The 24,826-nt window shown below is 40.7% G+C and overlaps 1 protein-coding gene across 2 annotated transcripts in view; it reads right to left on the reverse strand.

The window, feature by feature from the left end:
* slc9a8 (solute carrier family 9 member 8) overlaps positions 1-24,826 on the reverse strand; it is a 72,671-nt gene that overhangs the window by 14,461 nt on the left and 33,384 nt on the right. For both annotated transcript variants that reach the window (XM_043710281.1, XM_043710280.1), the window contains exons 11-12: positions 7,323-7,439; positions 5,004-5,086 (exon numbers count right to left, since the gene is read on the reverse strand). In XM_043710281.1, the coding sequence (XP_043566216.1) occupies positions 5,004-5,086; positions 7,323-7,439 (200 nt within the window). The remainder of the gene's footprint in view (positions 1-5,003; positions 5,087-7,322; positions 7,440-24,826) is intronic.

A 24,826-nucleotide genomic window follows, 5' to 3' on the forward strand; every position in this document is an offset into this window, starting at 1 on the left:
TCCCTAGATGCTGCCTGACCTGCTGTGCTGTTCCAGCAATAAAGTTTCAGCTTAAGAATCTCACCTACTTCCTCTGGCTCCCCGTATAAATTCACTCTTTTGTCTTAGAGTGTATCTACCCTCTCTCTTAGCTACCCTCTTGCTCTTAATATACAAATAAAATGTTTTGGGGTTGTCCTGAATCCTACTTGCCAATGACATTTCATAGCCTCCCGAATTCCTTGTTTAAATTCTTTCCTGATTCCTTCATATTACTCCAGGGTTTTTTTTTTCTGATTTACTTTACATGCACTTTTTAAAATTTCTGACTAATTGTCAATATCATTGTCATTCCGGATATCCCGAATTTCGCCATCCTTTCATTTTCACATGTCCTGAATCCTACTTGCCAATGACATTTCATAGCCTCCCGAATTCCTTGTTTAAATTCTTTCCTGATTCCTTCATATTACTCCAGGGTTTTTATTTTCTGATTTACTTTACATGCACTTTTTAAAATTTCTGACTAATTGTCAATATCATTGTCATTTCGGATATCCCGAATTTCGCCATCCTTTCATTTTCACAGAAAGACCCTGGTCCGAAACTGTCATCAACTGGCTTTTAAAAAGGTTCCATGTCAGATGTAGATTTGCCCTGAAACAGCCACCTCAATCTAATCAGTTCTTAATATAGTTGTGATTCACCTTCCCCCAATTTAGCACTTTTCATCCGAGGATCAGTCTTATCCTTATCCATAACCATCTTAAATGCTCTCCCATTGAAACTTTGATCACCTGGCCAGGTTCATTCCTCAATACAAGATCCTGAATGACCCATTCCCTAATTGTTGTGTCTCTGCAGTTAAAAAAAAGCCTAATGGCTGAAGAGAACCAGTTTATATTCCCTCACTAGTCAGCCAATGTAAGCTGTGGCTTTTAACTAACAAGTGAGACTTTTAAAACGTTGCAAACCAGTTGTTCTGTGCTCCCTGTAAGCAAATGAAAGTATTCAAGATAGACACAGCAGCAGCAAATCCTGGCAAGTCAAAAGGATTGTGTCAGAAAATCCTGTGTACAGAGACCACTGAAGTGCCTTCATAGTTTTTCCATCCTGTCCATGAATTTTTCTGCCTCCATGTTTGTGTAAGGGGAATTTTATAAAGCAGTTTGAGTTTTAACTGGTAGAGTTATATGTTAACAGTTCATTGTTGTCTACTTGTAGCTTGAATCTATTTTTTTGCAATAAATGCTAATGTTTGTTAAGTACAGAAACCTAATAGGTGCTGTCTGTCACCGGGTCTAAAAAGACAGGTAACCTGGAGAATTTCAGGTACTTTTCTAAAATATTTAACTTTTGCAACAATCCTGGAAATAGTGAGTCTTTATTTCCAGTGGACTACCTGAGTGAGGTGACTGGTATGGTATAACTAGAGGGTCACCATTCCTCAGGTGAGGGGAGGGGTTGAGAAGGAGAATTCAATGTTGGCATCACTCTACATCACAACCAGTTATGCAGCCAACTAAGCCAAACTGACCCCCAATGTGTATTGTGATGATCTTTGCATTTCACAAAAAGCTTTTATTTGATGGACATACCCTTGCCCCAGAATTATATGGAGATAATTGAAAAGTAGGTGTAATTGGATTTCTTGGCTGGAAGGTCAATTTTAAGCAGTGACATGGCAACCTGAATTTGCTGTGTGGATAAAAGCTGAAGGATGTGGAGTATTGTGTTCCAGCCTGCTGTGCTGCAGCAGAACCAAGAACTCTGTGAGTATAGGAAAAACAGAGCCATGAACATTTGAGGTTTCCTTTGTTTTCAGGTTATTGGTCTCTGTAAAGATCAAGCCTAATAATTCTCATAGCATACTACCTCATATGAAACTCAGTGGAAAATATCAACTACGGAGTTTAATAATATACAAAAAGTGTACAACATTTGAAGGGTTAAATTATGCTGGGGCTGGGTAATAGCTTTTTTTTGTAATTTGCCGTGGCATGTGGACTTCATTGACTGGACCATCAAAAGTCACATGTACAAACACAGGAATAAAGGTAGGTTTCCTTCTCTAAAAAGGCATTAGTGAACCAGATAGGTTATTATACAACATTAGGCAAGGTTATTATACCAGTTTTTTGTGTTACTGAATTCAAATCTGATCATTTGTCATGGTGGAATTTTTCTTTAAACACTTGTTCACAGGAAGTAGGCATCACAGGCTAGGCCAACATTTACTGCCCATCCCTAATTTCCCAGAGCGCAGTTCAGCTTCAACCACATTGTGTGGTTCAGGAGTCACATTTAAACCAAACCAGGTAAGAATAGCAGACTTTATTCTCTAAGGGACATGAGTGAACCAGATTAGTTTTTAATTATAATCAACAGTAATTATCGAATCAATGTTACTAGAATATTAGCAGGGGTTTTGGATTACCTCTGCCATGACATTACCACCCAATGTAACCACACACTTCCAGCTTGGGTGGATTTGGGCCCAACCTCTTTACCCTATCCAAGGTGGGTTAGACCTGACTTCAGGTAGAGAACTCCAGCTGGTTGAGACAACTTTTAAGCAGTAGTGGTGTGATGGGGGCAGAATGTTGCTCTTTAAAGACTGATTTGAGCTGCTCCTCCGAACACATATTTAGGCAAGTAAATTTCCAAGACTCTAGGACTCCTGGAAAACCAGTCCTGCATGGGGCCTGCTGTAGTCCATTTGGAGTAGATACACCCACAATGCCAATAAGGAGAGTGTTCCAGCATTGTGACCCAGTGACAGTGACAGTCCAATTATATATTTCTAAATTTGAATGGTAAGTAGCTTGGAGGGAAATCTGCAGGTGGCAGAATTTGCATGTATCTGTTACCCTTGTCCTTCCAGATGGTTGTGGTCATGGATTTAGAAGGTGCTGTCGAAGGGGCCTTGGTGAATTTCCACAGCCTGTCTTGTAAATGCTGCTACTAAGTGTCAGTGATGGAGGGAATAAATGTTTGTGGATGTGGGGTGAATCAAGGGGGCTATGTTCCAACTATTGTTGGGAGTTGCTTGCATCCAGCAAGTATTCCATTACACCCATGACTTGTGCCTGCTAGTTGCTGGACAGGCTTTAGGGAGTCTGGAGGTGAATTAATTGCTAAAGATTTCTAGCTTCTGACATGCTCCTGTAGCCATAGTTCTTATTTGACTAGTCCAGTTTAGTTTCTGAGGTTAGAGTGATGCTGGAAATGCACAGCAGGTCAGGCAGCATCCAAGAAGCAGGAAAATTGACGTTTTGGGCAAAAACCCTTCATCAGAAGTCCAGCATCTGCAGTACCACCTCCGCCCAGTTCAGTTTCTGGTCAATAGTAATGCCCAGGATATTGATAATGGGAGATTCAACAACAGCGATATCATTTAATGCCAATTTGAGAATATATGTCCTATTTTGGCAACAGTCTTAACAGCATCCCTTTTAAATTTCCAGGAAATAAAAAATATAACCATATTTATGGCTGATATCCAGACTTTGAGGATGACAGTGTATGTGGCGCAAAGGCTACGTTGTTGAAATCTTTGATTAATGAAGGAACTATCAGTGTTTATTGAAAAGTGCATTGCAGTCATGATTAGTAGTCAGCAACATTGAAATAAATAGATTATACCTCTTTAATCTGGAGTTCACTAAATACACAACCGAAGTATAGTGCACTAGTTTCCAAAACTTGGTTGAAGACAAACCACATCAAAATGACTGACTAACCCCTACAAGAATACTAACATTTAAATTAATGTCCTAAGACATCACTAGTTCCAGATGTGCAGAAAGAAAAATTGAAATCTCCTGTCATAGGATCCAATGTATGCTGAATGGATCTAAAGCTTACAGTATTAGCATTCTCTCTGGAACTTGACCCAAGTATTGGTTAATTGTGTGAAGCAATTCTTCCTGACGTCAATCCTGAACACATCTCTCACCACTGGGACTGGATATGGTCTGCAAAAATGGTCTTCCAAAACACACAATATCTCAAACTGGTGGCAGTCCAAGTTTGATTCAAAGCTAAAGAACATCAAATTCTCTGATTTCCCTCATAACTTAACAATCTAATGCTGTGAACCATCTTCAATATTTCCTTTCTGTCTTGATGAACAAAACAGAAGGCGCAGTCTGTCCAGAATAGTTTCAGTGCAACATATTCTGGTTAACTTTCTTTGAATTAGCAATAAACCTAAGCTTTCATTCTACTGATTACTGGCCCCCTTGCTTGGGATTAAAAATTGAAGGCGGTGGTTGTTGACAGTGGTAATCTTATATAGTTCATATGCTTTCACTATTTTCTCTCAATGTATCCCACATATTTGGATCCTGAAGCAGCACCACATCAGGGCCTCTTGGCAGCTATGGTTCACTTTCCAGCACTGCAATATTGAAATAGCTTTTCCCTTCAGCGCAGGCTCATACCAATTTAAAATTAGAGACAGCTGTGCAGATTATGCAAATAAATTGAACACAGAATTTGTTCACCTTCGAATATGCAGATAAATTTGGTAAACAAAGAGTCAGTTGTAATTTCAAAAAAACTTGGAAGGATTAGCAGTAACCTATTAGTGGTAGTCAAATTTGCATCCACTTACAAAATGAAAGGAATAATGCAGGAAAAGACAAGTCCCAAACATGTGAGGTGAGCTATAGTCCTCAAGATGATTTAAAGTTATGAATTATGAATAAATTTAAAGAAAGGTGTTTTGATGAAATCAGGGAGGATCTGTTTTTGAAAAGTTCATTTTCTGATATTTTATGACATGTTTGTGTTTTACCAGACGTTGGCAACGAAGAAATCTAAAAAAGTGGATCAGCTTCTCAAATGACTCTTTATTTTCAGTAACTCAGCTGTTTTATTTACTCTTTACACACTTCTCACATTTCAGTACTCTGTTACAATAATACATCAAATGATTCATGAATGAATGAGACAAATTGTACTGGATTAAAAAAAAAGGTTAAGATTAATATAAAAGATTGTCAAAAATATGTACTTACAATACACCAGATAACAAAGGAGATCTCAAACTTGTGAGGAAAACTGAATATTGCCAATCCAATGTAAGCAAAAACACAAGTCTCTGAAAGGAAAATGGTTTAATATTATTGGATAAAAAGGTAATTGTAACATTTCACAACAGTAGTGTGACCAATTTAGGCTTTGTTGACTGCTCTAATATCTAAGGAATGGAGTCTGAAACTACTTTGAATTGAGAATATGAAATTGTTCTCATTCATTTGCTGCAGAAAAGGACCTGTTCCCATGAACAATATACAATTTCAACCCATTACCTAAAGATCATGGGCCCATAGTGCAAGGGTACATATAGGACAATTTGATAGCATAATTTGGATGATAAATGTGGGTTTGAAATCTCTATAATAACTGATGCTTTTCTGAGGTATGCCACACCAGATATACAGAGGCTCAAATGAAAAAAAAATATTGTTTTCATTCCAGCCCAAAGCTGAATAGCAGAACTGTCTTCAAAAAATTTAAATTTAAACAATTCCACTTCAATTCCAAAAGCATCATGTTGGTGCATTATATTCAATTCTTCAACTTCATATATGGGAAAGCTTCAATCCTGACACTGAAGGAAACACATTGTCAAGTCCTGAGTACATTTTAGTTGTTCAAATAAGCTAACTGTATCAGGCATATCAGCACTCCTATCTAAGGGGCTGGGAAATAATAGAGTTTCATTAAAAACCAAGGACGGTAAAATATTAAACTACTTTTAAGTCCATTGCCTTATTTACAGTTGCTTAAAAATATAACTATTTAGTGACAGAATAAAATGCTAATCACTGTAATTTGAATCTTAGATTTAATAATCTATTCTATATTTTCCAGATGAATCAAACCGCTGCTTGACATGTAAGCAGAAGGCATATTAGCCTATTTATTTGAGGGGAAAAAAACAACAAACTGCCATTCCTACATGTCACAGTAGAGCGAACAGCCAATGGAGAACTTCAAACCAGTGTCTACAGGAAAACAACACATACGAACCAATTACTGAAGTACAGAAGCAATCATCTCAATACCCACAAATGGAGCTGCATTAGAACATTATTTCAATGAGCCACCACACATTGCAGCGCAGACGAAAATCACCTATCCAGTGAATTAAAAAAATAGGTAACCAATGAACTCAGTCCGCCAATTTCTCAGCAACAAACCCAAACAAGCAGACAAAACGCGTCCAGAAACCCTAGCCCCTCCCCTACATCAAAGGCATCTCGGAAATGACTGCCAACTACTCAGACCTCTTGGCATCATGGTTGCCCAAAAAACCACCAACACACTAAAACAGCAGCTAAGGAACTTGAAAGACCCCATTCAGACAACAAGCGAAACTAATTTCATTTACAAAGTACCTTGCATGTAACAAACACAACATTGGACAAACAGACAGAAAACTAGCCACAAAAGATACATGAAATCACTTCTATATTTTTGATTGTGAACTTAAATGGGAAAAAAACCTTTATTTTTTAAAAATTGCTACTTTTTTGTAAGCAAGTAACATGACACTTACTGTAAGCACTATTTATATAGCTGCCGGTTTAAGCAGTTGTGAAAGATTTGCAGATGAACTAGAACCAAGAACTGTACAAATCGAGATTCAACGGCCAACAAGTAACTGACTGATAACTGTTCTGTGAACAGTGAACAATGACAAAGGTCTTCTGCTTGCCAAAGACTGTAATTGTTCCCACGTAACTGAACAACTTGGGGTTGTGAATGAGGTCCAGAGAAGCCATCAAATCTCTGCAAGCTCAGGAGCTGTCTGTTCCCTGAAGTTAAAACTACTAAGCCTGAATAAAACCCCAGTTTCTTTTTTGCAGCAGTTCCTGTAAGCCATGACTTTTAATTAATGAGTTAGAGACCTCTAAGTGTAAACCCACAATCCTGTGCCTCATATGAACAAGTAAAAGCATCCAGAGAAGGAAGATCGAGGTGTGTACTGATCAGTACAATAATTATCCCATCAAATTCTGTGAACTGTTTTCCCAGATTTTCCTTCATGCATAATTTGAATTCATATCTCACCTCTGGACTACCAGTCTAGTAATGTGACTGTGACATTAAGCTTCTTCTTTCCTATTGCAACCATTCTTGGTCTGCCTTCTTACTAACATTTCCAAACAGTAACAAGTCAAAATTCTCATGTGTTTCTTGAATAGATTGGGTAGTTATTTTTCAAATGATATTCAAATTAGTATTTGAGTTAAATAAAATTGTTAGTTTAATTTCAAAACCATTTCCAAGCTGTAATTGGAAAGATTGGAGAAATGCATGCCACATACCACACATAAAAGCAACAGTTCGCAGTGTCTGCTGCATTAGGATTTGAGTAACTGGTGAGAGGTTATGGTGAGCATAATGCGACATCACAATGCCAGAAAACAGAATAGCCATGATTCCTAAAAAGAAACAAGAAAAAGTTTGACACAGGAAATTTTACTTATTAAAAAAAGACTAACATTTCTGTTACTTAAATCTATGAATTACTGTAACTATGAAACAAGCATCATTGATGACAATGATTTAGACACGGAACATCAGCACCTTTGTTCTGTGAAATGTGTGGAAGGCAAAAATACTCAAATTTTTACACATGGCTGCAAAAGCTCAACCCAGATTTTGCAGTCAGCGGTGAATGAATGGAACTCACTTATATGCTTACACTTTCCCACAGAACCTGTGGGTTTTCACACTACAATATGCAGTTCCCAGTCATGTCTCAACTGTTGTTACCTTCTGCAGGCAATCTCTGGCTTGCAAGAACAGGCAACTGAGAGGGTATCATAGAAACACAGAATCCCTACAGTATGGACACCGGCTGTTCAGCACAGAATCCCACCAAGACCTCCTGCCCTATCCTATTCCTGTAATCCTGCATTCCCCAAGGCTAATCCACCTGCAAACCCCTGGACACAATGGGAAATTTAACATGGACAATCCATCTAAATAGCATATCTTTGGACCATGGGAGGAAACTGGAGCACCGAGAGGAAACCCACAAAGACAGGGAGAATGTTCAAACTCCACAATTGCCAGAGGCTATAATCGACCAAGAATATTGTGAGGCAGCAATGCTAACTGTTGAACCACTGTCCCACCTTCTCAAATCAATCAAGCAAAGAATCCTTAATAAATACTGCAGTCTGAATTGTGAGGTATACTTTTGACAGGATAATTCAGTGGAATATCATCTAAAGAAAATGAAATAGAAAGGCAACAAAATTAGACAGGGTGAGAGATAAATCAGAAAAAACCTTTCAAACGTAGGCCAGATTTTCCAAGGCGTGGCAATCTCAAACAGATTGTAATTATATTCCTTAATTCTGACAAAAGGGGAACTCTGCATTTCTAAGAATTTTCACTGAGCTTTACTTCCATTTTGACAATTCATTTGTAATGTAGAACTGTTCGAGGAAGGCAAACCACTTTTATAGCAGGCAACTGCCGTATTCAGAAATTCAAAAGGTCATGACAGCCACTATTGCTATCACATGCTAAGGACATAAGGTTGTTGGCTATTGTTGGCTGATAGGAAGAGTAGGCGCCTGATGTGTAGGGGAGAGGAGGAGCTAGGTAAATGGGGGTTGCCAGGGCTAGATGCCTGGATTCTAGGGTACAGTGGGAAGGGAATATGGTGCCAAGATATTAACAGTGATTTAGTGTTTGGGGGTGGTCAGCATGGGTGAGAAAAATCAGGTCTAGCAGTGGAATAAAGGAAGTGTGTCAGATCAGTGGGCAGCACGGTGGCACAGTGGTTAGCACAACTGCCTCACAGCACCAGAGACCCGGGTTCAATTCCCACCTCAGGCGACTCTGTGTGGAGTTTGCACATTCTCCCTGTGTCTGTGTGGGTTTCCTCCAGGTGCTCCAGTTTCCTCCCACAATCCAAAAATGTGCAGGTTAGGTGGATTGGCCATGGTAAATTGCCCATACTGTTAGGTGAAGGGGTAAATGTATGGGAATGGGTCTGAGTGGGTGGCGCTTCGGCGAGTGGGTGTGGACTTGTTGGGCTGAAGGGTCTGTTTCCATACTGTAAGTAATCTAATCTAATCTTGTCTGGGGGAAGCATAGTTTGGTGTCTTGAGCTAAGTATGGCGGTTTGCTGAATAGCTATTCACGAGTCAGACCGTGTACTTAATTGTCTGAATGTTCCTGATTAACTGTTTATTTAATTTCATTGGAATTCTCTGAATTGTGTGATTTCAAAGAGTTCAAAACATATAGGAAATCTTCAATTTTCTGGGCGATTCCTGTGGAGTCTGCTACAATGAGGATCCCACAGGAATACTAACTGACTGGCCATCAGAAAATCCAGGCCAAATGTTTTTTTTAAATCTACGACAACAATTAAAATGTGGAAGAATGTGACTAATATACTCTAAGGCAAACTTTTAATTCAACAGAGATTAGATTAGATTAGATTCCCTACAGTGTGGAAACAGGCCCTTTGGCCCAACCAGTCCACACCGACCCTCCGAAGAGTAACCCACCCAAACCCATTTCCCTCTGACTAATGCACCTAGCACTATGGGCAATTTAGCATGGCTAATTCACCTGACCTACACACCTTTGGACTGTGGGAGGAAACCAGAGCACCCGGAGGAAACCCACGCAGACACGGGGAGAATGTGCAAACTCCACACAGTCGCCCGAGGCCGAGAGGTGTTGTGAGGCAGCAGTGCTAACCACTGATCCCCCGTGCCGCCCTATTGTTTAAAAAAATATCGTTTCCATTGAATGATCACACCCCAACACTACCAAAACACCACACCCTTTCACGTAGTTTATCAATGAGGTATTGTAAAGAAAAGTTGCTAGAGGTTGTAGGTTTCTAGATCTTGTAGGTTTCTGTACTCACACATGCAAATGAGTGGCAGAGGCTGCTGTCCAATTAACTACTTAAGAATATTAAGTGGCGACAAGCTGCTGTTAATACTATGGCAAAATCCAAGTCATAGTCACACTGCCATCCCCACACAGCATTTCATAAAACTCCAGTCATAGTGAATATTAAATCAAGATCATTCTACCAATGTGGAGATCAAGTTTCACAGTCGAAAACTGTTGAGTTACTTGTAATTCTTGTAAAACTTCCAGCAGAGATGGACCTTGATTTAATTTTTTTTTGTTTGAACTACTGCTCTTCCAGACATGAAAACAGCAGTTTACTAATTTTAATCAAGTGTACCTTTTAATCAAATCCTTATGATTTTAACAGCAAAAATAGTACTTGCATGATTGAAACGTTGTAGTTTCTCTAATTTAGCATTTTCTCTTACTGTATATGCAAGTTTAAGCAAAATAAGTTATGCTTCAATAGTTACATTTTATTATGGAGTTTCATACATCTTAAAATAGCCATTTCATTTTAATCATCTTGAAATAGATAGTCAAAGCCCATTATTTCATGAAAGAAAACAATATAAAAACAAACTACTTTAGGTGGCATAAAATCTACTGCATTACTGACATAGTTAAAAAGATTACTGAATGAGATTTTCAATGAACAAAAAAAATTACAAACCTCAAAGGCAACATTGTAAAGGTTGTGTAAGAGAATTAGTATTAAAACAAAGTTGTACTAAAACATTTTGTTTAATCCAGCTTGCAAGACTTCGTACAGTTACTGAAGATTTAAATGGGTTCTACTCCTTATAATGGTCTTCTACATTACCAGCTCTAACAGTTCAAGTGGTTAAAGTTTGAGCAGTTCAGTCAAACAGAAGAAAATAATTCAACCTGACTCCCAACTTGTGTTCTTAGTTGAGAGAATAAATGCAAGTCAGAGATATATTTCCACATGAGTTGGGTTTGTTAGTTACCAACACAAGCAAACACTGAACAGCCTTGCCTCTCCCCAAACATTTAATATCTCTAAACCAGAGATTAACACTGGTGCTGTTTGAGAAGCAAGAAAAAAGTTGGCTTTAACCTTAAAGAGATCCTTAATTGTAAGTAAATGCTTATTTATAAAGACTGGCAGAAACAAGATGAAGTATTTTCTTTTTGGATGTCTGATGCAATAACATGTTTTAATGAATTTTAAAACATCACACCTACCTTTGTAAACACATCTGAGCTTCATGGCAAATAACTTTTATTAATTTTCTTTTCATTCCTACACATTTCCCCCCTCATTTAATTAGAATGAGAAACAGACCCTTTGGTCTAACTCATCCATGCTGACCAAGTTTCTCAAACTAAAACTAGCCCCAATTGCCTGCGTTTGGCAGATATCCCTTTAAACCTTTCCTATTCACGTACCTGTCCAAATGTCTTGTAAATGTTGCAACTGTATCTGCATTCCCTGACTCTTCCCTTCCAATCCACCTAATGACCCTTCCTTCCAGTTACCAACCGGATTCATTCCTCACATCGACCAATCAGGTCGTACCCTCTACCTGTGTTCACTTATTACTACCTCACCATGCCGCCTCTCTCCCCACCCCACTTTTATCTGCAGCTCCCCCTATCACTATCTTCATTCCTGAAGAAGGGTTATACCAGAAATGTTGACTTCTCCACCTCCTGATGCTGTCTCGGTTGCTGTGTTCTTCAGTCTCCTGCTTATCTACTTTGGATTCCAGCATATGCTTTTTGAAAATCTCAATCACTTCCTCTGGTAGTTTACTGCACATACAAACCATCCTGTGTGAAAAAGTTGCATCTCAGGTCCCTTTTAAACAGTCTCCTCTCACCTTAAAAATATCCCCCCTAATACTGAACTCCCACACTCTAGGGCTATAGACTTATCTATGCCCCAAATGATTCTATAAACCTCTGAGGTCACTCCTCAAACTCCTACATTCCAGAGAAAAAAGGTCCCAGTCTATTCAGTCTCTCCCTAAAACCAGTCCCAGCAACATCCTGGTAAATCTTTTCTGAACCCTCTCCAGTTTATTAACATCTTTTCTGTAGCTGTAGAACTGTGCACAGTACTCCAAAGGTAGCTTCACCAATGTATTGTATATCCTCAATATTACGTCCCAACTGCTGTACTCAATGGTCTGAGCAATGAAGGCAAAAGTGCTAAACACCTTAACTACCCGGTTTACCTGTGATGCAATTTTCAAAGAACTATGCACCTGAACCCTGAGGTCTGTTTGACAACACTACCCAGGAGACTACCATTAACTAAAAGTCCTGCCCTTGTTCACTTTACCAAAATGCTATACGCCACATTTATCCAAATTAAACTCCATCTGCCAATCCTCAGTTGACTGACCTAATTGATAGAGATCGCTTTGTAATCTGAGGTAACCTTCTTCACTGTCTACTATGCCACCAATTTTGATGTCATCTGCAAACTTACTAACCATGCCTTCTATATTCTCATCCAAATCATAGGCCTCCAGTACTGAACACAACCCTTCGTCTTTCTTTGACAATCTCTCCCCTGAATCCCATGTGAACCGATTTTACTAATCAGTCTACCATGTGTAACCTTATCAAAGGTTTTATTAAAGTTCATGTAGAAAACATCTACAACTCTGCCTTCAATCTTTTAGATGACATCCTCAAAAAACTCAATCAAATTTGTGAGACATGATTTCCCACAAACAATGCCATGCTGACTTTCCTTAATCTGTCCTTGCCTCTCCAAATGCAGTCAAATTCTCTCTCTCAGAATCCCCTCCAATAACGTACCCATCATTGATGTCAGACTCAAGTCAACAGATCCCAGCCTTTCTTCAATAGAGGCACCAACAGTAGCCAACCTCTAGTCTTCTGGCAACTCACTCATAGCTATAGATTATACAAAGATGTCTGTTAGGGGTTCCATAATTTTTTCCCCTAATTTCCCACAAGGTCCAGGAATACACTTGTTCAGGTCCCGAAGATTTATCCACCTTTATGTTTTTTTTTAAGATCGCCAGCATCTCCTGTATTGTAATGTGGATTGTTTTCAAGATATTTTATTTACAAGTTCCCTAACCTCCATGTCTTTCTCTACAATATAAGTTGACATGATATATTAGTTTATCTCCCATCTCCTGTGGTTCCACTCACAGATGATCTCATTGATCTCTAAGGAGCTGCATTCTCTCCCTAGTTGCTCTTTTGCTCTTAATGTACTTGTATAATCTCTTTGGATTGTCCTTAAACTTATCTGCCAAGGCTATCTCATATCCCATTTATTTTTCCCTCCTGAGAATGCCCTTACATTCCTTACATTCTTCAAAGGACTTACTTGATTTCAGTTGTCTCTACCTAAAATGTGTTGTCTTCTTATTCTTGACTGGAACCTCAATATCTTTATTCATTCATTGTTCCCTACTCTTACCACCCTTACCCATCACCCTAACAGGAACATTATGTCTCTGAACTCTTGTTATCTCACTTTTGGAAGTCTCCCACTTGCCAGTCATCCCTTTATCTGCAAACAGACTACCCCAATCAACTTTTGAAAGTTCCTGTTTCATACTTTCAAAATTTGCCTTACTCCAATAAAGAACTCAATTTTTATACAAGGCCTAACCTTTTCCATAACTATTTTAAACTAACAGAATTACGATCACTGGTCCCAAAATGCTCCCTCACTAACACTTCAGTCACTTGCCTTGTCTTATTTCCAAAGAGGTCAAGTTTTGCTTCTTCTCTAGTAACACATCTACACATATAAGAAAATTATTGAACACAAATTCTTCACCATCCAAGTCCTTAACACTATGGCAGTCCCAGTCGAAGTTTGGAAAGATAACATCTCCTACTATTAGAACCCTATTCTTCTTGCATATATCTAAGATGTCTCTACATATTTGCTCAAGGTGATCATCTTTTTATTTCCGGGTTCTAGCCATGCACCTTCACTGAATGATCCCTCAAAAATATCCTTGAAGTACAGCAGTAATGTTTTCCCTCATTAAAAACACTATTTCTCCTCCTCTCAAGTTCCTTTCTATAGCATCTAATCAAGCTGCCAGTCCTGTCCCTCCCTCAGCCATGTTTCTGTAATAGCTATAATGTCCCAGTCCCATGTTTCAAAACATACCGAGCTGATCTGCCTTACCTGCAAGACCCCTTTCATTCAAATAAATAGTTTAACTGTTCAGTTACCTCATTCTCTGACTTGCTCTTGCTTGCCTTCTCTAATTAACTTGTTCTCTTTAGCTTCAGAACCATCTTCATATATCTCTATTCTCATTAGTACTTAGGATCACCCTAATCCCCCTCTTTATTAGTCTAAAGGCTCATAAAGAGAGCCAGCAAATCTCCCTGCCAGGATATTACACCCTGTCCAGCTCAAGTGAAACCCATCCATTTTGAACAGGTCTTTTCTGCCCCAGAAGAGATTCCAATGATTTAAAAAAAAGAATCCCTACCCTCTGCACCAACTTCTTAGCCACTGATTTATTGGCCCTATCTTCCTATTCCTACTCTCACTAGCACGTGGCACTGAGTAATCCAGAGATTATAACCTTTGGTCCTGCTTCTTCCACTAGGTTACTAATTTGCTTTTAGTTTTTTGTTTTTTCTTTTGCTATGTTGCTTCTCCCGGTTTCAAATTTTATTGCCATTCATGTTTCATTTTCAATTAGTTTTTTTAGATTAGATTAGATTACTTAGTGTGGAATGTACAATATTCTTTTCAATACTACATGGATAAAGTAACATTATGCAGCCTTTACATGGCCTATTTTTAACTCTTCCCATCTTCAACTTCTGTCCCCATTTCTGCAGAGACTGTCAACCTATATTTAAGGCCCAAAGATTCCCGCAGCAGCTACCTTGATTCCACTTCCTCCCATCTTGCATCTTGTAATTTTATTCTTGTGCTAATGGATTCTTTTTCCGTCAATCAAGTGTTGCTCTCCATTATGGTTGGCAAGGCCATCAATCATACAGGTCCCAGTTTCTAATCTCTGCTCTCAGCCCATCACCTCTCTCCTAGAGCCAGGAGAGGGGTTTACCATGTATCTCACCAGTCTTCTCACTGATCAGATCATCTCCTACCATTTAGGCCAGATCTTTCTCATTGCTCCCAGCATTCTAAAGGGTTAGCTCGCTCTGGAATAATTTGGTCCACTTTTCCATCACACTCAACATCCGATCCCTCTTTATAGAGCATTCTCCTCATGTAAGCAAAGGAGGTGCAACACACATCATTTCAAATACTCCTACTCACCCCAAACACAAGGTCAAACAAAAATGGCTTCACAGTTGAGGAATGGTACTATTTAGCTGAATTCCAAGGCCTCTGCTCTTCGTCACAAAACCACTTCTGTGAACAAACTCTAAACCAATGCAAATATTGGACAGCCATCTGGTATACTTGAAAAATGCTTACATGCAATCTAAATTATACCTAAGCCTGAAAAGATTGATAATTATTTCCAGAACTTAGTGGTTCTACTCCAACTTTACCAGCCTTTTAAAATATTGTGCCCACAAGAGCAAGCCAGATAAAGGGAATTCTGTGACAAGTAAATCACTTTCTAACTTTCAACTCATCATGTGCATGAACAAGTCATGTGCATGATGGAATACTATCCACTCGTCAGAAAGTGTAGCTAAGAGTGGAGCTAAACAATCCACAAGACATTCAACGCTAGTAATGTATTTACCACTTGCCATTTGATTGACACCCCCATCAACCATCAATGCACAACTGCAGATCTGTGTACCATATTCAAGATGCACTGCAAAAAATTGCTAAATTCCTTTGATAACACCTACCATACCCATAACTACCATCATTTAAAAAATGAAGTGAGGCGGCGGATGATATAGAACACTGGAAGGTGCAGATTAACAACCAGGTTCAAAAACGTCCCAACAAAGTTACACTGGTGCTCCTTCATCACAGATAGATCAAAATCCTGGAATTTCTGCATGGAAGAACTGTGAGATTACTTACACACACACACACACACACACACACACACTGAGATTACTTACACACACACACACACACACACACACACACACACACACACACACACACACACACAAACTGTGTGGCTCAAGAAGATTACTAATCACTCAGAATTTGCAAGTGCAAGATAAAGTTAACAATTTTGGCTACACGAATAGTTGACTGTCAAAATGCATACATTTAGGCATGTACATGTTAATTATGCCAGTACAAAGTAAATATTTACTCGGTTGGTGGTAGAGACAACATTGCAGTGGCACAAGACTTCTAGATTTCAATTTTATATCTAGATAAAGCACAGAAATTATGTTTCTGGTTCTAACAATCATATTGCTAGAATGGTTTTGTACTGACAGCAGCAGCTCAATGGCCCATATAAAAGAAAAAAAAACCTTTTCTCTCATCCAAAGAAAATGAATAACTATTTCAACTGTCAGTGATTCTACTGTCCAATTCTTTGGCTAAAAAAATTCTTGCAGGAAAAGTACCTTATGCAGTGTTAATCTTGCACTTTTCTTTGCCGTTGACTCCTCATTGAGGCATTATTTTGCAAGGGCCAATTATTCTCTGGCATGTCACACAAATGGCCATAGATCATACAAAAGCATCTGTAGGATCGGCAGGCTGTTTCATTGCTGGGAATGTTCTAATCCAGTCTCACCCAATCTCCCTGTAGTCTTTATATGTGGTCCTCCAACAGAGGATAAAGGATAGTAATTTACAATAAGTATCCTGGGCAATTTTGTTACCCCAGTGAAAGTTGTCATCATCGGCTGACCCCGAAATCAAGGTGATGTTGACTCAGGGTCACAAGGTTTTGCGATGGGTCTTCACAGCACTGAGCAGCTTGATGCTCAATCCGCATATCTTTGGGCACTTTAGCCAGGATGTTGAATGTGGCAATGCAGTCTGGAACGCAGGATCTACTCCTTTTCTTCTTTGCTACATTATTAAGGCATTTGATTACAAGCATGATGAAGAAGCTTGAGAACTCAGGGTTGTTGTGGTGCAGTGGCACTGTCTCTACCTCTGGGTTTGAGTCTCCCCTGCTTAATGTGTAATAATATCTCTGAACAGGGCGAGTAAAAACAAAAGCAGACCCAGCTTATAGGGTTCTTATGGTGCAGTAGCAATGCTCCTACTTCTGAGCCAGATGGCCCAGGTTCAAGTCCCAGCTTGCTTTAGGGGAGTATAATAGCATCTCTCAACGGGTTGATTGGAAAATAAGAAAGCACACTGAATTCCCACTCCAACTTTTGTTTTGCCCTTTCTGCTTTCCCTACCCTTCCCTCCCCATTTTGATGGTTTGCTTTGCCAATAATTGGCTGTGCATATAAACTTCTAATTGACAGCATATGGTGGTTAATAGTCAAAAACAAGAACAAAAGTCAAAAACAAAAAGAAAATAACAGTGATTTTGTGGTGGGAAAGTCATTTGGCTGTATAACACTCCTTGATAAAAGAAAAATATAAGCAGGCCCAATTCCTCCTCCAACTCCATTTTGATTTATTCCCTTCTGCTTTCCCTAGCCCTCCCTCATGTTTGATGGCTTGCTTGCATTTGCATGTAAATTCCTAATTGGCTACATAGGTAATTTACTGGTGGCAGTTAATGGTTAAAAAAAGTCATGGCGATTTGAAAACCAGTAAGAGTACTTTCGGATACATTAAAAACACAATATTATAAAACTAAAGTTGACCCAGCTGTGATTTGGGGGTGGGAAAACCATTTGGTTGTATGTAAGTGCACTTCCAAATATTAAAAAAAAAGCAGGCCCTGTGTCCATAAAGGGTTTTGCATGTAAGTAGGCAAATAACCACAAGTGTTTTCCTGATGGCAGTTAAGCTAAAAACAAGAAAAAAGAATCACATTGATTTGGTGGTGGGGGAAAAAAAAGTTCAGTTGTTGGTGATCACACTTCGAGACAGTTTAAAACAAAGCATATCAAGGAAGGGCTCTTGTGGTACTATTGTAGTGTCCCTAGCTCTGAATCAGGAGGCATGGGTTCAAATCCCACCTGCTCCAGAGGTATTTAACAACATCTCTGAATAGTTTGATTCAGAAGTATCAATAAGCCACAAAGCAAACCCAGGCGGGTCTTTGTGCCATTGTGGAGGGGTGGCTGGGACTAGCCTATGTATGTCACAAGCAGCAGCTTTATTTTGGTGTTCAACAATTAACACGTTCCTTTCTAGTCAGCCATCTAATGTCCATTTTTCCATCCCCACTTGCCTGCACATTTTGATTGTCATTTTAGGTGTGAAGCTATCACACCTGGTGATGTTACTTAGCATGGTGACGAAACACCTGAGAACAAATCTACCAGCTCAGTGAGCAAACATACAACCTATCACACCTTGATTTCTTCTTTATTCCCCCAACCCAGTTATGACAGTTTTGCTCTTTAGCCCTCAGATACCTGTCATCAGGATTCCTTTCAATTCTCCCCTCTCAGCTATTCTGTCCAATTAAAATCCAATCAGTACTTTTTGACCTTCATATTTTTCTGATACTATCCCAGGCTCAACTTCCTCTTGGATAATCATAGACATCCTTTGTTTCAAGGTATTCAGCACTGTCAGCTTAAAAAAACCACCCGATAGCTGCATTTTACACACACATTGACCTTCCTGACAAGTGGCCAGGCTGGACATAATCTTTAAATACTTGCTGTTGAACTCAACCCTCCTATAGTTGATCCTGTCGACTCTCAGCTGATCTCCTATCAGCACCACAGTTCACACCTCCTGACAAAATATCTGCTCATTTGTTAATTAGGTCCTCCCCAGTTTATTCAGGGGCTTATTGTGTATCACTGCATTAACATCATGGCATTGATAGGAACCTGGCTTGCACTTCCCATCTCTAAATGTGGCTACTGCACCAGTTGCCTCACCCAGACTGTTGCAGTTTGACTCACATCACCAAATCATGAATTAGAGTCTCGTCATAGAGATGTACAGCATGGAAACAGACCCTTTGGTCCAACCCATCCTTGCCGACTAGATATCCCAACCCAATCTAGTCCCACCTGCCAGCACCCGGCCCATATCCCTCCAAACCCTTCCCATTCATATACCCATCCAGATGCCTTTAAATGTTGCAATTGTACCAGCCTCCACCACTTCCTCTGGCAGCTCATTCCATACACGTACCACCTTCAGTGTGAAAAAGTTGCTCCTTAGGTCTCCTTTTATAGCTTTCCCCTCTTACCCTAAACCTATGCCCTCTAGTTCTGGACTCACCACCTCAGGGAAAAGACTTTGTCTATTTATTCTATCCATGCCCCTCAATTTTGTAAACCTCTAAGGTCACCTCTCAGCCTTCGATGCTCCAGGGAAAACAGCCCCAGCCTGTTCAGCCTCTCCATATAGCTCAAATCCTCCAGCCATGGCAACATCCTCGTAAATCTTTTCAGAACCCTTTCAAATTTCACAACATCTTTCCGATAGGAAGGAGACCAGAATTGAATGCTATATTCCAGTAGTGGCCTAACCAATGTCCTGTTCAGCCACAACATGATCTCCCAACTCCTATACTCAATACTCTGACCAATAAAAGAAAGCATACCAAACGCCTTCTTCACAATCCTATCTACCTGCGACTCCATTTTCAAGGAGCTATGAACCTGCACTCCAAGGTCTCTTTGTTCAGCAACACTCCCTAGGACCTCAAGTAAATGCAGAAAACAAGATGCCTGGAATAAAGAGGGAGGTTCCAAAAGTAGGGGACAAAAGAGTAAAATAGTCATTGATAATTCCAAAAACAAATTCACAAGATGTGTCTTTAATAGTAAAGTAATTCAAATGTGGAACTTAATACTCCATGGAGTACTAGAGGTGAATCACATTGAATCACTTATGGGAAACTAGATAAGTATTGTAAGGAGAAAAAAACTGGAAAGGAAAGAAATGTTGATAGTGTGAGATGAAGCAATGTGGAAGGAGAAATATGTGAAACATTAACCCTGACCATGAGCACCACGTTTGCCAACCTCCAGTCTTCCAGCATCTCAGCTGTGACTATCGATGATACAAATATCTCAGCAAGAGACCCAGCAATCACTTCTCTAGCTTCCCACAGAGTTCTCGGGTACACCTGATTAAGTCCTGGGGATTTATCCATCTTTATGCGTTTCAAGACATCCAGTACTTCCTCCTCTGTAATATGGACATTTTGCAAGGTGTCACCATCTATTTCTGGCCTGTAATTTTCTGGTTTTCCATTTATAACCTCTCTGAAGGAGCTGCATAGAATTTGCAATGTTCTGCTCCAAAGGAAGAGTTTCTGAATTGCAAGAAATTTAGAGAATTATAGTTAGGGTAATACCAAAGATTAAAATTCTTTTTTTCAATGTATTGAGATGCATACTGTATTTTGAGGATTTGTCACTTTTTACCATCATATTTTCTCCAGTCCTATTATTTTGCTCATGTGAATTATGGTGAGTCCTTGTCCCTGATACAAGATTAGTTTTATTGAGTGAAATGGCACATCCTTATCATCTACCAAAAATACTGACTGCCATTAATTCACCAACATGCCAACCATTCCTTACTTTAATTAGGAACATTATCATTGTGAGCTTCAATAATCCTCTTGATGTTTCCCCAAATAGAACTTTAAAACAATTGTATTGAATTTGATGTCCCATATTCAAGCTCTTTTTTTTAAAGCACATACTCTCTGTTTTGTTGTTCTTTATGCACTTCAGTTCACCAGGGTTTACACATTTTCATCTTTTCTTGAAATTTCTGTACTCCTTTCTTCTTTAGTCATCTGTTTTTTCTTTGCCAGGTAAAGTTCTTATCCAGTTTGAGTATAAACTGTTTCTCTATCATATTGGTCCGTCCCATTTCTTATCTGACACTTTTGCATCCTTTAAGCTTTTTTTTTTGAGTGCGAGCAGCAGCAGAGTGTAAAGGAACCCAGAAGGCTACAGCTAAGGTGAGACAGTTTGTTTTAAAATTACTTACCGGTAGCAGGCAGCGGTGTTTTTTTTTCTCCTCACAGAAAGGGCGGGAGCAGCAGGGGGAAGTGACGAAGACCAGAGGGGCAGCTGGGTAGGTCTTTTCCCTATAAAAAAAGTTTACTTTTAGAGGGATGGCAGTGAAGGCAGTGCAATGTTCCTCTTGCAACATGTTTGAAGTGAGGGATGCCATGGATGTCCCTGCTGATTACACTTGCAGGAAGTGCACCCATCTCCAGCTCCTCCAAGACTGTGTTAGGGAACTGGAGCTGGAGTTGGATGAACTTAGGATCATTCGGGAGGCAGAGGGGGTCATAGATCGGAGCTTTAGGGAATTGTAACTCCAAAGATTGCAGACAGATGGGTGACAGTGAGGGGGACTGGGAGGAAGCAGCCAGTGCAGGGACCCCCTGCGGCCGTTCCCCTCAAGAACAAGTATACCGTTTTGGATACTTGTGGGGGGGACGACTTACCAGGGGTAAGTAATGGGGCTCAGGCCTCTGGCATGGAGCCTGTCCCCTCAGGCCTCTGGCATGGAGCCTGTCCCCGTTGCTCAGAAGGGAAGGGTGGAGAAGAGCAGAGCAATAGTAATTGGGGACTCGATAGTTCGGGGCACAGATAGGCGGTTTTGTGGGGGCAAGAGAGACTCACGTTTGGTATGTTGCCTCCCAGGTGCAAGGGTACGTGACGTCTCTGATCGTGTTCCCCGGGTCCTGGAGGGGGAGGGGGAGCAACCCGAAGTCGTGGTCCACATTGGCACCAACGACATAGGTAGGAGGAGTGCCGAGGATGTTAGACAGGCTTTCAGGAAGCTAGGTTGGAAGCTCAGAGTTAGAACGAACACAGTTGTTGTCTCTGGTTTGTTACCCGTGCCACATGATCGAGAGTCGAGGAATAGGGAAAGAGAACACTTAAATGCGTGGCTACAGGGATGGTGCAGAAGGGAGGGATTCCGGTTTTTGGATAACTGGGGTTCTTTCTGGGGACGATGGGACCTCTATAAACAGGATGGTCTACACCTGAAACTGAGGGGCACCAGTATCCTTGGGGGGAGGTTTGCTAGTGCTCTTGGCGGGGGTTTAAACTAACTCTGCAGGGGCATGGAAACCCAGATTGTAGCTTCAGGGTGCAGGACCTGGAGTGTAGGGAGGTTAGGAACATAGCATCAATTTCAAAGGAGGGTGCCTGTAAACAGGAAAGTGGCTTGAAGTGTGTATACTTCAATGCAAGAAGTACACGAAATAAGGTAGGTGAACTTGCAGCGTGGGTAGGTACCTGGGACTTCGATGTTGTGGCTATTACGGAGACATGGCTAGAACAGGGACAGGATTGGCAGTTGCGGGTTCCAGGATTTAAATGTTTTAGTAGGGTCAGAGGTGGGGATAAAGGAGGGGGAGGTGTGGCATTGCTTGTCAAAGATAGTATTACAGTGGTGGAAAGGACGATGGATGAAGACTCACCATCTGAGGTAGTTTGGGCTGAGGTTAGGAATAGGAAAGGTGAGCCCACCCTGTTAAAAGTCTTTTACAGGCCTCCTAATAGTCCTAGAATCATTGAAGAAAGGATAGGGAAGGTGATGCAGGAGATGAGTGACAGTAATAGGGTGGTTGTTATGGGGGACTTTAACTTTCCTGATATTGATTGGGAAAGCTATAGCTCAAGTTCGTTAGATGGGTCAGTGTTTGTTCAATGTGTGCAGGAGAGTTTCCTGACACAATATGTAGACAGGCCAACAAGAGGTGAGGCCATACTGGATTTGGTTCTGGGTAACGAACCAGGCCAGGTGTTAGAATTAGAGGTAGGTGAGCACTTTGGGGACAGTGACCACAATGCGGTGACTTTTACTCTAGTGATGGAGAGGGATAAGTGTGCACTACAGGGCAAGAGTTATAGATGGGGGCAGGGAAATTATGATGCTGTGAGGCATGACTTAGGATGTGTGGCTTAGAAAAGTAGACTCCAAGGCAAGAGTGTAAATGATATGTGGAACTTGTTCAAGGGGCAACTACTGAGTGTCCTTGATAATTACGTACCGAGCAGGCAGGGAGGAAAGGGTCGTGCGAGGGAGCCGTGGTTTAATAAGGAATTGGAATCCCTTGTTAAATGGAAGAGGGCGGCCTACCTCAAGATGAGACGTGAAGGTTCAATTGGGGCGATTGAGAGTTATAGGGTAGCCAGGAAGGACCTGAAGAGAGAGCTAAAAGCAGCAAGGAGGGGACATGAAAGGTCCTTAGTAGATAGGATTAGGGAAAACCCTAAGGCTTTCTATAGGTATGTTAGGAATAAAAGAATGACTAGGGTAGGAATAGGTCCAGTCAAGGATAGTAGGGGGAAGTTGCGTGTGGAGGCGGAAGAGATTGGGGAGACACTGAATGAATACTTTTCTTCAGTATTCACTCAGGAACAGGGCATTGTTGTCGATGAGAATACTGAGGCACAAATAAGTAGAATGGATGGCTTTGAGGTATGTAGAGAAGAGGTGTTGGAAATCCTGGAAAAGGTGAAAATAGATAAGTCCCCTGGGCCTGATGGCATTTATCCTAGGATTCTCTGGGAAGCAAGGGAGGAGATTGCAGAGCCATTGGCCTTGATTTTTATGTCCTCTTTGTCTACAGGAGTAGTCCCAGAAGACTGGAGGATAGCAAATGTGGTTCCCTTGTTCAAAAAGGGGAGTAGGGATAGCCCTAGTAACTATAGGCCGGTGAGTCTCACTTCCGTTGTGGGCAAAGTCTTAGAGAGAATTGTAAGGGATAGGATTTATGCACATCTAGATAGGAATAATGTGATCAAGGATAGTCAGCATGGTTTTGTGAAGGGCAAGTCGTGCCTCACAAACCTTATTGAATTCTTTGAAAAGGTGACGAAGGAGGTTGATGAGGGGAAAGCGATAGATGTGGTATATATGGATTTTAGTAAGGCGTTTGATAAGGTTCCCCATGGTAGGCTACTACAGAAAATACGGAGATATGGCATTGAGGGTGAGTTGGAGGTTTGGATTAGAAATTGGCCGGATGGAAGAAGACAGAGGGTAGTAGTTGATGGCAAAGTTTCTTCATGGAGTGCCGTCACTAGCGGTGTTCCGCAAGGATCTGTTTTGGGACCATTGCTGTTTGTCATTTTTATAAATGACCTGGAAGAGGGGTTAGAAGGTTGGGTAAGCAAGTTTGCGGATGATACGAAAGTCAGAGGAGTTGTTGACAGTGAGGAAGGATGTGGCAGGTTACAGCAAGATATAGAGAAGCTGCAGAGCTGGGCAGAAAGGTGGCAAATGGAATTCAATGTAGCTAAGTGCGAGGTGATTCACTTTGGGAAGAATAACAAAAAGATGGGGTACTGGGCTAATGGTCGGATACTTGGTAGTGTGGATGAGCAGAGGGATCTTGGTGTCCATGTACACAGATCTCTGAAAGTTGCCACCCAGGTAAATAGTGCGGTGAGGAAGGCATATGGCGTACTGGCTTTTATTGGTAGAGGAATTGAGTTCCGGAGTACTGAGGTAATCTTGCAGTTGTATAAGACTCTGGTGCGGCCGCATCTGGAATATTGTGTGCAGTTTTGGTCGCCATACTATAGGAAGGATGTGGAGGCACTGGAACGGGTGCAGAGGAGGTTTACCAGGATGTTGCCTGGTATGGAAAGAAGATCGTATGAGGAAAGACTGAGACACTTAGGGCTGTTTTCATTAGAGAAAAGAAGGTTTAGGGATGACTTGATTGAGGTGTACAAGATGATCAGGGGGTTAGATAGGGTTGACAGTGTGAACCTTCTCCCGCGTATGGAGTCGGGTATTACAACGGGGCATAGCTTTAAATTAAGGGGGAGTAGATATAGGACTGATGTTAGGGGTAGGTCCTTCACTCAGCGAGTCGTAAGTTCATGGAATGCCCGGCCAGCAGCAGTGGTGGACTCTCTCTCTTTATGGGCATTTAAGCGGGTATTG

The sequence above is a fragment of the Chiloscyllium plagiosum genome, chromosome 20 (assembly GCF_004010195.1).
Source record: "Chiloscyllium plagiosum isolate BGI_BamShark_2017 chromosome 20, ASM401019v2, whole genome shotgun sequence".
Classification (NCBI taxonomy): domain Eukaryota; kingdom Metazoa; phylum Chordata; class Chondrichthyes; order Orectolobiformes; family Hemiscylliidae; genus Chiloscyllium; species Chiloscyllium plagiosum.